The 12039-nt window shown below is 30.0% G+C and overlaps 3 protein-coding genes across 4 annotated transcripts; 2 read left to right on the forward strand and 1 right to left on the reverse strand.

Moving 5' to 3' along the window:
- Positions 1–2252: 2252 nt before the first annotated feature.
- Positions 2253–2682, reverse strand: LOC137925596 (U6 snRNA-associated Sm-like protein LSm8). The gene has a single exon (XM_068769064.1). It carries the CDS (start codon positions 2555–2557, stop codon positions 2267–2269), a length of 291 nt encoding a protein of 96 aa, XP_068625165.1. The 5' UTR covers positions 2558–2682; the 3' UTR covers positions 2253–2266.
- Positions 2683–3466: 784 nt separating this feature from the next.
- LOC137925725 (putative peptidyl-tRNA hydrolase PTRHD1) lies at positions 3467–4426 on the forward strand. Its single transcript, XM_068769197.1, has 2 exons — positions 3467–3763; positions 4209–4426. Exons 1-2 carry the CDS (start codon positions 3575–3577, stop codon positions 4389–4391), a joined length of 372 nt encoding a protein of 123 aa, XP_068625298.1. The 5' UTR covers positions 3467–3574; the 3' UTR covers positions 4392–4426.
- A 1015-nt stretch (positions 4427–5441) lies between these two features.
- On the forward strand, positions 5442–9065 carry Vps4 (vacuolar protein sorting 4). Of its 2 annotated transcripts, none has more exons than XM_068767203.1 (2): positions 5442–5559; positions 6691–9065. In XM_068767203.1, exon 2 carries the CDS (start codon positions 6712–6714, stop codon positions 8032–8034), a length of 1323 nt encoding a protein of 440 aa, XP_068623304.1. In that variant the 5' UTR covers positions 5442–5559; positions 6691–6711; the 3' UTR covers positions 8035–9065. The 2 variants fall into 2 exon arrangements, with proteins under 2 accessions (XP_068623304.1, XP_068623313.1); XM_068767212.1 differs by having other exon boundaries at positions 5449–5467.
- Positions 9066–12039: the final 2974 nt, after the last annotated feature.

Consider the following 12039-nt stretch of genomic DNA (forward strand, 5'->3'; position numbering starts at 1 on the left):
CTCAAGTTTTGCTCAAGGTTACCAAACTTCACACAAAAACACAGTAATTTAAATATTGCTTTAAAATATTATTTCAATATCTAAGCCTTCTTGTTCTCTCTTTAAATTAATTTTGATATACCCAAAACATATGTAATAAAGTTTCTGTACCCAATTTAAAAGCAGTCATAGGCATACAATTTGGAATAAACTAACAGACATATAATTGTCCATTTATTTTTACTTGTTTTAGTTTAATGGTGAAAGCTGTGATTAGGTTTTCTTTTATATACAAAAAATAACAGAAATTGTATATGTAATCATAAAAACACTTCCTTGCCTTAATAAGGAAAACTTATTTTGTGAATCAGTGGGGGAGATGAATAACAATACCAGCTTAAGTGAGCAAGCCAGAAAACTCTTCCTGCTTGTGTACAGGTAGTGACTGCAAAAATAGTTCCTTTTGTTAAATTATTTATTTGTAAGTCATTAATGCCACCTCTATAGAATATGCAACTCATTACCCAATATCTGATATGAATGTTAGAAACGTAGGAATGTTGTCTCCATTATTGTTTTTCAATCATTTATTAATCCCACTGTTGACATGTGGACTTTCTTAGGTAATGTCAATTTAGAATAATTTATGTACAATAGATAGAGAAATAGATATGGTTTTTATACTAGTTTTATTGGAGTGTGGAAAAACTTCTTTGAAGTAGAGAGTAGGTTTATACTACCTGATACATAAAAAATAGTACATTTGAACATATTATTTAATTGTTGTCGAATTCAAGAAATACAATGACTACTGTGACACAGTATAATGAGTACATCTGCCATAAACATACTTTAAATGCTTATCAAAATAAATAAAATTAAATACCCTTTGCTTATGCATAATACTTTTGTGGCTTGAATCTAGTCTTTGTTTTTAATTTTTGTTAAAAATCACAACATAATGTTTCGTTAAAAGCTATTTGTGTCTTGATAAAAACTACACCCAACTCTTTTTTACACAGTAGATTATAAATGCCTACAAAAGTTAAAATTAGTGTACAGTTAAAAATCAATGTATCAGTACCAACCATATAAAAACACAAATTAAAATAAGGTATAAATATTTTGCAACTATTCATTGCTTATTTTGCATCACATACACATTTTTTTCGGACTAACCAAAAATACTACCATCTGTAGATACATCAAAATAAACCTAGCAAAATTGTTGCATTTGAAGAATTTTGTTCTTTTCGTGATTCAGATCAGCCTTCAGATTTTTGGTATTATAAAGTCTGTTATTGGCAGCTGGTTGTCTAAGTGATTATTGTTACACTTAAATTTTATGTGAAATTTAATGCTTCTTGTAGAATTAAAAATATTTTTATTGAAGCTAGAACAAAAATTCATAAAAAATAGTATATTCATTCCTATTAGTGATCCTCATTATTTAAAAATCATGTACGAAGAAGGAGTTGGGTCTACATATTTGTCACAGGTAGTGAAAATAATAATTGTTCATATTATTAACAAAATTCATTGGTATATCAACATGAGCAGACATTATAAAGCTCAACTATAATAAAGTCAATACTTATTATGTGAAAGTAAAAACAATATATTTTAGCTGCTAGTCAAATTACTTACAATATTTTTTTATAATTACTCGTACCCTTAACCTGTTTTGCCAAAGGTATATTCAGGTGGTAGTTATAAATCGGACACATTAATATTTTTTTGGCATGTTATGGAATTAGTACAATTTAAATGTTGTGCTGCAAGTTGAATTAATTTGTTTATTTTTGATTTAAAATTGGATAAGATGTTTGATTCTATGATCCAAAAAATGTTATACTATGAAAGCAAAGAATTACTTTTGATGAAAAGCATTTCACAAATAAATGAGTGGGATAGATAATTTTTCTTTGCTCAGTGGAATTAATAGTATATGTGAGCAAATAGATATACTGAAAATAGTTCACTTTGTTTATTTATTCATTAGTAACTCATTGAAGCCACCTTTGTAATATCTAAGCCAAATATCAATTTATCTTATGGTCTGATATCTAAATATTAATCATTAATGAACATTTCTTTACATACAATTAATTAATTACACATCTATACTGGTGTAGGTGTGATTTATGTTAAGTTGTTTTTTAACATATATAATTTATGAATATATAAAAGGTATTGTTGAAATGTTTTTTTTTATATATAAATATTGAAATATAATAATAATTAAAACTACAAACTACAATAACTTATTTTATTACTTAGTATAAATTTAGTGTACAATAGCTCCTAATGGTTCTGCTTTAATGTTTCCAAGGTCCAGTCTACTATCTATCGATTCGTCGATCTGGCCTACAATGGCTACATTGTCGCCTCTTATTATATGAAGACCAAGAACAACTTGTGCAACTCCAGTCGATGAAGAAAACACTCTTTCGTGAGACTCGTCCAGTATGATGTTAATAGTTTGATCAAAACCTTTCAATGTACCAATGAAATTACGTCCGTCGGATGTAATCACAGACACCGTCTGATTTATATAATTTTCTAAACCGGATGCCATTGTTTATATTTCCACTTCTTAAAGTATTTTATTTCATTAGGAAATTATTGTTTTCAACACGAGTTTTAGCGGCAGTTTTCACGTTCCCTCAAATGTTTGCTGTCACATTGTCAATGCCAAAATAAACATAGACTATACAAAATACTAAATAAACTTAAAACAATTTTATTATACTTTTGTACTGTATGACCGAACGGAGATTATTCTAGAAAATGCACAATTTCTCTAAATGCTAGAAAGTTATTCCGTCGCCGAGATTTCACGGTGCAGACACATCGAAAGAATATTTCTTTGGATGTTTGAGGTATTAGAAAATATTCATGTATCTAATTCCGTGTGTTTCTCTGAAAACTAGCGAATTCATTAAAAAATTCAGCTATAAATTGCATTTTTTGTTAACTGTGGCGACGATGTGCCTCTGATATACGCGCGGAATAATTTTTTTGTTACTCCTTCTTTTCACACACGGAATGATTTTTGTTGTTACTTCTTCTTTTAATTATTTATTAAAAACCTAAATTGGTACATACACAACCTCTAAAAAAAGCTCTCAAACACATTATTTTTTTAACAATTGACTTTACTAATAAATATCCGTTTCTTGAAATCTATTGATTATAGATAATGTACTTAGATTTTAGACATAAACTTTACACAATAAAATCAAGTATAAATAAAATTAACATAACGCTGTTTCACATTGTCCAAATTTTAGATTAAAAGTCTACTACTGGACGTAATATCCCCAAGCATTTTAAAACGATTACTTTAAAGTTAAGTTTAGAGAACAGTTTGATTCTTTATTTCTAATATAGTTACTATGAAATGTTACTCTTTTCTTATTAGTCCAAATTAAGTGATAGCAACATTTTAGCTTTTTGCATTTTTATATCAAAAACAGCTGGTTGTCATACCATTTGTACTGTATGAGAATTTGACATTGTTTATCTTCCCAACTCAGAAGGTTAAAAATCAATAAACAGTATATAATTATTAATGGTCCCTTATATTTAAATTATGACGTCTACTGTTGTACAATATGTTTTGTTACGTAGTGATTTGTTGAAAGATTTAGGGTGGTCTATTGGGGCATTAGTAGCACAAGCATGCCATGCTTCTTCTGCAGTGTTGCATTTATTTAAAGACGATGAATACACTATTAAATATTTAAATGATCTGGAAAATATGCATAAAGTTGTCTTAGAAGTGAGTATTGTGATAAATGTTGAAGCCCGTTACAGCTATTAATTTAACTATTAAGTTCAGGGTGAAAAAAAATTGTCATCAAGAGTATTTTTTAGAAACCTAATTTTTTTGTTATAACCTTTTATGGGGATATTTAGTATTAATAATTTCCTTAAATGTGTTTAAATTTTACCACAGGTAAATTGTGTACTGGTAAAGTCAATTTTTTTATGTAACCTTATTTTCCAAAAACTTCAATTTTAAAACTAAATAAATATCTTTTTGGAAAGTTTGTAAATGATTTCTATATAGCTCCAAGCCATTTTGAGAATTCAAAGACTAATGGTATGTTGATTTCAGGCCAATTTTTTTGAATTGTTTTTAATAATTTTTTTGCAACTTTTAACTGATTCTTCTGTCAAGATTTTTTAATGGTCTAAAAATAGCTTATTGATATAAATTACAGGTTCCTAATGAAGAATCATTAAAAAAATTAACAGAGAAATTAAAAGAGAATTCTATAGACCATAAATTATGGATTGAACAGCCAGAAAATATACCTACTTGTTTAGCTCTGAAGCCATATCCAAGGGATGAAGTTAAAAAGTTTGTTGGAAAATTTAAATTATATAAAACTACTTTACCATAAGCTTATCTGAAATGTGATAAATATATTTTATTAAGTGAAAATGTTGAAATGTTTATTTGTGATTATAGTAAAAACTATAAAACCACCCCTACTTAATTAACCTTTATTACTTCCTTGGATTCCTTGGATATTATTACTTTAAATCAGAGGAAATCTTGCAATGATACTATGGTAAACAATAAAACTGCTGAGAAGTACAATTTAATTCAATCATACATAGTCTTCATTCAAGACCTCTATAGGTTTAGATAGATATAGCTCTATTGTTTATGTACCAATGTATATTATTGGTACTTCTACAAGTATTTATTTTTACATATGTATAGTTGCCGCACTAGCAGCTACTTTTTACTGTTAATTGGCAACCTAAGGCATTCTGATATATTGGCGGCTCGCTTTGAGTTTTAATTTTGTTAGTTTTTAGTTGGCTTTTAATTACCATTTGACATACGGCCAGCTTTTAGAAACGATTCCGCAACGAAAGACATCCTTTTAGATACTCCAGCTACTGTCGGAACCCTTTGTAAAACTTGCACTGATTCCCTCTGGAACAGCGATTCAGTTTAGTTTGTGTATACTTCAGTTAGAAAAAGGTCGTCTTTACCCCTAAATATACATTAAAATATATAACTATTTCAAGAATAGTGTCTTTAATTTAATCCAATAATTTTGCCTTAACATTTTTGTACTTATTACAAGTTATAAAAATATTTAATAATTAATAGATAAATATTATTCATTTAACAAAAAAAATATTTTATATTAACGTATAATTTACAATTCATAAATTATGATCATCTTAAAAAGATAAAATGTCGCCATATTAATATAATTTTATCTACTTTTACAAGTAATTTTTTTTCGCAACTAACCTTTATTTAATGGTAAAACATAATAGAAGTATTTATAAAAAGCGAAAAAGTATTAAGTTGTTTTGAGTTGTTAAGAAACAAATACAATAATTCGTTAGAAGATATGAATACTGCGGCGTTCATTAATTAATAAATAAAGTATGGCAACACTTTAAAATAACTCTATTATATATCCAAATTGGCTCTGACAGAAGAGACTAATAGGTAAACGTTTATAACATAAATTATAATAGAAAATAAAGATTGTAATCTTCACATATGATTATTAAAACATTTTGGTTTTGTTTATCTGAATGGTAAGTTATTCTAAACTTAGTTATTGTAGGCAATGACGTAGTGGGAAAAAAATGTCACGGTTTATCCATGAACTCAGTAGTTGTCGATTAATTCATAAGAAATATTATTTGTTAATAAAGATTACGTTAATTTAAGAATAAATACCTGGTTAATTATTTAGTTACAATTACAAATTGTGCGACTGTCTGAGTATGTGTTTTGAATAGAAGTATATATTGCCGTGACTCATTTTCCTTATAAATGTATGGACATCAATACTGGTATATACATTTTTTTTTGTTTCACAATTAGGAAATATAATTTACCTTTCCTATTTAATGGATTACTATGTGGTCTTACCATGCAAACATGGATTACAAACACAAACTTTTTTTTTGATCAATGGAGATGAAAATATCATTATTAGGAGCTAATTTTAAACTTTGGTCATCCTAAAGGCGATGATTTTTATTTTATAACATGAAAAAAAATCAACACTTTTTATAACCTTTGTATTTTTCTAATACTTATCAGAGTCAAACTAAAACAACATAATTTTGATGTAGTATCTAAGAGCATAAGTATATTTGTTAATATATGTATAAAAATTAACAACTTATAAAGGTAGTTATTTTTAAACACTTAAATTGGAACACATTTGAACCAGCAATCTTAAGGTACTTATTAGATTGTTTTCTTTTATATATCCTGTTAGACAATAAACCTTAATTTAATAAAAATGATAACCATATTACAAGCATTATCTATGTTTATTACTTAAAATTAAACTGCCGAAATATCCAATCATATACATTTACTTCTCATAAAATAAAAATCAACTTTCAACAACAAATATGTACATGTTCTAAAATTTTGTTTTATATAATTTCTATATATAAACCAAAGTCCTGTTAGTTTCACTGTAATACAAGAACAGCATGATCTTTTTAATCTTAGAGTTTTTGATTTGTTTTCTTCTGGAATAGGAGAATAAATTAAAACTTGATATCTATTAATTAAAAAAAAAACATTGTTCCCACCAAGTCCAAAATTTACTTAATAATTATGAGTAAATTTGAAAGTCTCAAATTTGTTTATTCATCGACTGATATATGAAAAAAAAACATAAAAATCTTTCTACATATTTTCAGAACAGAAATTGAGTCAGAGAGATGGCCACTTCTAATGCTTTACAAAAAGCAATTGACTTAGTAACAAAGGCTACAGAAGAAGATAAGAACAAGAATTATGAGGAAGCACTTCGTCTCTATGAACATGGAGTAGAATATTTTCTCCATGCTGTGAAATATGAGGCGCAAGGAGAAAGAGCCAAGGAAAGTATTCGGGCAAAGTGTTTACAGTATCTGGATAGGGCAGAGAAATTAAAGGAATACCTTAAGAAAGATCGTAAGAAAAAGCCTGTCAAAGATGGTGAATCTAATTCTAAGAGTGAAGATAAGAAAAGTGATAGCGATAGTGATTCTGATGATCCAGAAAAGAAAAAATTGCAAGGAAAGCTTGAGGGTGCAATAGTTGTAGAAAAACCACATGTTAAATGGAGCGATGTAGCTGGTTTGGAAGCGGCAAAAGAAGCTTTAAAAGAAGCTGTTATTCTTCCTATAAAGTTTCCTCATCTTTTTACAGGTAAAAGAATACCTTGGAAAGGTATTTTATTGTTTGGTCCTCCTGGTACTGGTAAATCATACTTAGCAAAAGCAGTTGCAACTGAAGCAAACAACTCTACATTCTTCTCAGTATCTTCTTCTGATCTTGTGTCTAAATGGCTTGGTGAATCTGAAAAGTTGGTTAAAAACTTATTTGAACTGGCTCGACAGCATAAGCCAAGTATAATTTTTATTGATGAAATTGACTCTCTCTGTTCATCCCGATCTGATAATGAGTCTGAATCTGCTAGAAGAATTAAGACAGAGTTTCTAGTTCAAATGCAAGGTGTTGGAAATGACATGGATGGTATATTGGTACTTGGGGCTACAAATATACCTTGGGTCCTTGATGCTGCTATAAGAAGGAGATTTGAAAAACGTATTTACATAGCCCTTCCTGAGGAGCATGCTCGTTTAGATATGTTCAAGTTGCATCTTGGAAATACTAGACATCAGTTGACTGAGCAAGATATGAAGGTTCTAGCTGCAAAGACAGATGGTTACTCTGGAGCTGATATAAGCATTGTGGTCCGTGATGCTTTGATGCAACCTGTACGTAAAGTTCAATCTGCCACCCACTTTAAAAAAGTTTCTGGACCAAGCCCGACTGACCCTAATGTAATTGTCAATGATCTTCTCACACCATGTTCCCCCGGTGATCCAGGAGCTATGGAGATGACTTGGATGGATGTACCAAGTGATAAGTTGGGAGAGCCACCAGTAACAATGTCAGACATGTTGAGATCATTAGCAACATCCAAACCCACAGTTAATGATGATGATATGATAAAACTCAAGAAGTTCATGGAAGATTTTGGTCAAGAGGGCTAAAAGTAAATGATTATAATTAAATTGTTGTGAATGTTAAAATGAATCCCTTAATATTAATCTTTTAGTCCATATTTACAATATTTTTAATGAGAAACACATTGTAATTTGCTATATATATCTGCTTTGCACATTACTTAATTCATGAGAGATTAATAAATACACTGATGCAAGCTGTAATATTTAAAAACAGTAATACTAGAGCATTAACATAAGATAAATTTAAAATAAAAATGTTAGAACAGCGTTATATATTTTAAATTGATTCTTCATAAGTCGAAACCAGATGACACGATATATATTAACCTATGGAAAGATTGCAAGTAAAACTATGGAGATGGCTTCAATGAGTTACTAATTAAGAAACAATCTAAATTAAGGAACAATTATTTGAGTCCATATTTATGCGCAAGGAGACAGTTGTTTCACTTGCATTAATTATTTCTATGAACATAGTTCTTTCAATATGTGTTGTAAAATTCCATTACCATGGTTCTTTCCATTATAAGCCGATGACGTAAATAGGTATCTAAATATCCATTATTATTGGTAATTTGTTATTGATATTAAAAGTTTAATGTTACAAATATTGCTGTGTGTTTTTGCAACTTCTTCAAATGTTAAAGTCCCATGTTAGTCTTAAATTCCATAAAAAAATTCCAAAGAAATAGTGGCAGCACTGATGGCTGCAATTTAGAATTTTTGTGATATTTATTTAAGCTGAGATTTTTCTGAATATTTTTGGGAAAGATGAATATTATTTTGCAACCAAGTAGTGATGGTACAATTTACTATTGACTACAGGGACAATTTAAAAGTCACAGATTAAATATAGAATTGTGATTACTTTGTGAAAATACTAGATAAAAATTAGCAGAAGATAATTGATATATATTTTATTACGCGCTTTAAAATGACTAGATGCTTTCTGTTTATGTGAAGTCCAATACAATTTTTATAATAGATTAATTTTAAAATATATGTCATGTAATTTGAAAACAGGCAATTGGTGTTTCATTTCTTTTTTGTATTGTAAGGAGCGAATAATAAAGTTTTGAATAAAGTGATAGTGCATTTTATTAGTTCCTTATCACTTTTTGTAGAAAACTAAGAAGCACCTATTAACTAAGAAGTCTAAAATTAACAAAAATTGCATTTCACTTAGTTGTTGAGTCTTAGAGATGTTGGTAAAAGACATTGTATCTAAATTATCAATCAACATATTAAAAAAAACTTTGGACATGATTATTTCGGAATGATAAAACTTAGGTATAAATTGATTAATGCATTTTTAAATAATAACAATTTTATTAATCATTTTTTTGAGAATGTAAAACTCAATATTTTTAGTGGTAAATGCTCTGTCTTGTTGGTCGAGCTCCTGTTTAAAAATTATAGCGTAATTTTCAGTATTCTAAATACAATGCTGCTTTTGTCATATTATCTTTATATTTTTTGTACGCATTCATGCTTAACTAATATGTGGGGGCAGTCAGAAAAGTTTGGCAAAAAGAATTGTTTATGTTCATGGAACGTTTGCGAGCTGTTATTTATTTTTTAACACTTAAAATAAAAACATTAATTCCAAATTTAAATCTGAATATAAAGTTCACTGTACGATTGCTTAAATTATAATGATGAAAAAAGCCATCTGTTGTAAGTCCATTTATCCATTTAGTATGTATCCATTAGTCGACATTATAATATATATATGACTTTTATAACGATAACTTTAAGCAAAATTATTCCTAATAAACTGTTGAGAAAGAGTAAATTTAAAGATTTTGTAGGTTTCTTAATCGCCTATGTTTTTTTTGTTATTTCAAATTATATTACTTCAGCTTTAAACTTTTGAGAGTCGTACAGGCTAACATCATGGTAGGTTTCGCAGAACACCACATTTTTGGAATAGATAGTTTTGGGAGTAAAAGACTTTTGTAAAGTACATCGCATGACTGTTCCATTCAAAACGCTCTCGCGGAATGCCTGTAGTGACAAAGTTACAAAGCTATGTATATACCTTGAATAATATATAGGATTCAGACAGTCATACGGAGTTGTATTTAAAACTGTTAAACCTTAGCTGTTGCTCAAAGTCCGTTATGAAAATGATTATTTTCTCTTCGCTCGAAGTGTAGCGTCGAATGTAGCTCGCGTGTTGGCAATTGGGATAACTTATATAGGTGCAGGTACGGCAATTACATTGTCAAATGAGTAATTGAGAGTTGCAGCTTAAGACATTTCAATAGTACTTTTTTTAAGTGATTTTAAGACAAAGTTGGAGGACGGTTTCGCAGTTGAGAACTTTACGAGTAGATAGGTTCTCTATTCTAACTGCAATGAAAAACTGTCGGGTGAAGTAAAATACCGCAATGGCTATTACATACGGCTATATATTGACAAAATTATAAGGCTATGGATACACTTTCGTTTCGCTCTTTGTGGTGACGTTTATCAACGCGATGTCTTATTGCATTTTAGGAGTAGAATACTATAGATGAACCTGTAGAATCTATTACTATAGAATTGGGAAGCAGCGAGATTTCGGTAAAAAAAGTACATTAGTTGTTATACCAAATTAGTGAAAAACAAAGCGTTTGTTTTCTTCGTTCAAGTATGTCATTGGTTGGGACTCGCAGTTAAACAATTGGATTATTAAATGTAACTTGAATTGCGGCAGCTAAGGAAGTTGGTCTGATGTATTGACACTGAATGCTGGCCGCTTCTGGTCCTTTTGGAAAAATTTGTAGTGGGCACCTGGACATGATGTAAATTACTATGGATGTAATGATGATGATGATGATGATGTGATATAGCATAACTAAAAATAAAAAGCGTTATGCACCTATTGGCACGTATAATATTGGACTTATAATCAGATAATAGCAACAGATCACGAAGAAGTTCAGTTTCTTCGCGCGCCCCTGTGTCGGAATGCTGAACGCGTTTCGAGTGATAGTTCAAACCGAGGTTGTATTTTTGGACATTGACGCCTTCTCAACGAAGCGCCCATAAAGCTAGATGGCCACCTAATAAAGTGAAATAAACAATGTAACGACTCGAGCTCTCGAGCTTTGTTACTAAAATTATGTTTATTGATCGAAGTAGTAAATGAAACTGAACAAACAAATAGATATATAATAGTGATTGTGAAAAGAAACCGTAATATATTAAAAAATAGAAATGCGTAATTAACAACGTTATCTACGGAATAAATATGTTACATACTACTGTCATACAAATAAGTCAAACTGTATAAGCTATGCAGTATACAGGTGATTGGTTATAGACGTAAAAAGAATAAAAGGCTGAATGTATAGCTAATCGCTCATTTTATGTATCGTACACCGTACCCATAAATCAATAGTTTCAGAAATAAAGTAATGATAACATTGTAAGATTGAGCTTCTTAAAAATTCGGATTAATTATTTTTTGTTATTATCTGTTTTGACCGTCGTTACTTTGCCAGAAGTTATTGGCATGTCACATTCCAATAAACAAATAAATTAAATGAACATACTTTAGAGCGATCACTTTGCGATCACAGGATTATTGGAAAATAAGATTTAAAAGTTTCACTACCAGTGTCTTGAACATGGGAAACCAATCACCTAGTATACTGTCTAACGGGTTGGGTACATTTGTCAGCGATGTTTTTTTTTTGCTGCTGCACAAATGGCATTTGCAGATTTCGTGGTTTTGAGATGGCGAGGCGCAGAGTGCGCTTGGCCTAAAACTTCTTTTAAAGTATATTCGCTACTTCAAAAGGGGCTCGAGGGATCCCGATTGAGCTTCATCTCAGGCCGTTACATACTACTATTTCACCGAATTGGGAGGCCGCCGAGCTCATAGATTGTTTCTGTAAACGCTTCATGGAGTGACCAAGGGCCCTCATGAGGGAAACTCGGCTTGACTGTCCCTAGCCGAAAATACCTTCTTAGAATTCCGACACAAGAGCGCCTGAGAGAGCGAAATCTCGGACAGTCCGGTTGCTATTGCCTGGTTTA

This window comes from Battus philenor, unplaced genomic scaffold, assembly GCF_028537555.1.
Source record: "Battus philenor isolate CCGP_79_NKW_IND1 unplaced genomic scaffold, ilBatPhil1.0.hap1 SCAF_10, whole genome shotgun sequence".
Lineage (NCBI taxonomy): Eukaryota > Metazoa > Arthropoda > Insecta > Lepidoptera > Papilionidae > Battus > Battus philenor.

Coding starts and splice junctions, on each gene's coding strand:
- LOC137925596 (XM_068769064.1), bottom strand. CDS start 2,557: ATGGCATCCGGTTTAGAAAATTATATAAATCAGACGGTGTCTGTGATT.
- LOC137925725 (XM_068769197.1), top strand. CDS start 3,575: ATGACGTCTACTGTTGTACAATATGTTTTGTTACGTAGTGATTTGTTG. Junction 3,764..4,208: donor TGCATAAAGTTGTCTTAGAA/GTGAGTATTGTG, acceptor TATAAATTACAG/GTTCCTAATGAAGAATCATT.
- Vps4 (XM_068767203.1), top strand. CDS start 6,712: ATGGCCACTTCTAATGCTTTACAAAAAGCAATTGACTTAGTAACAAAG.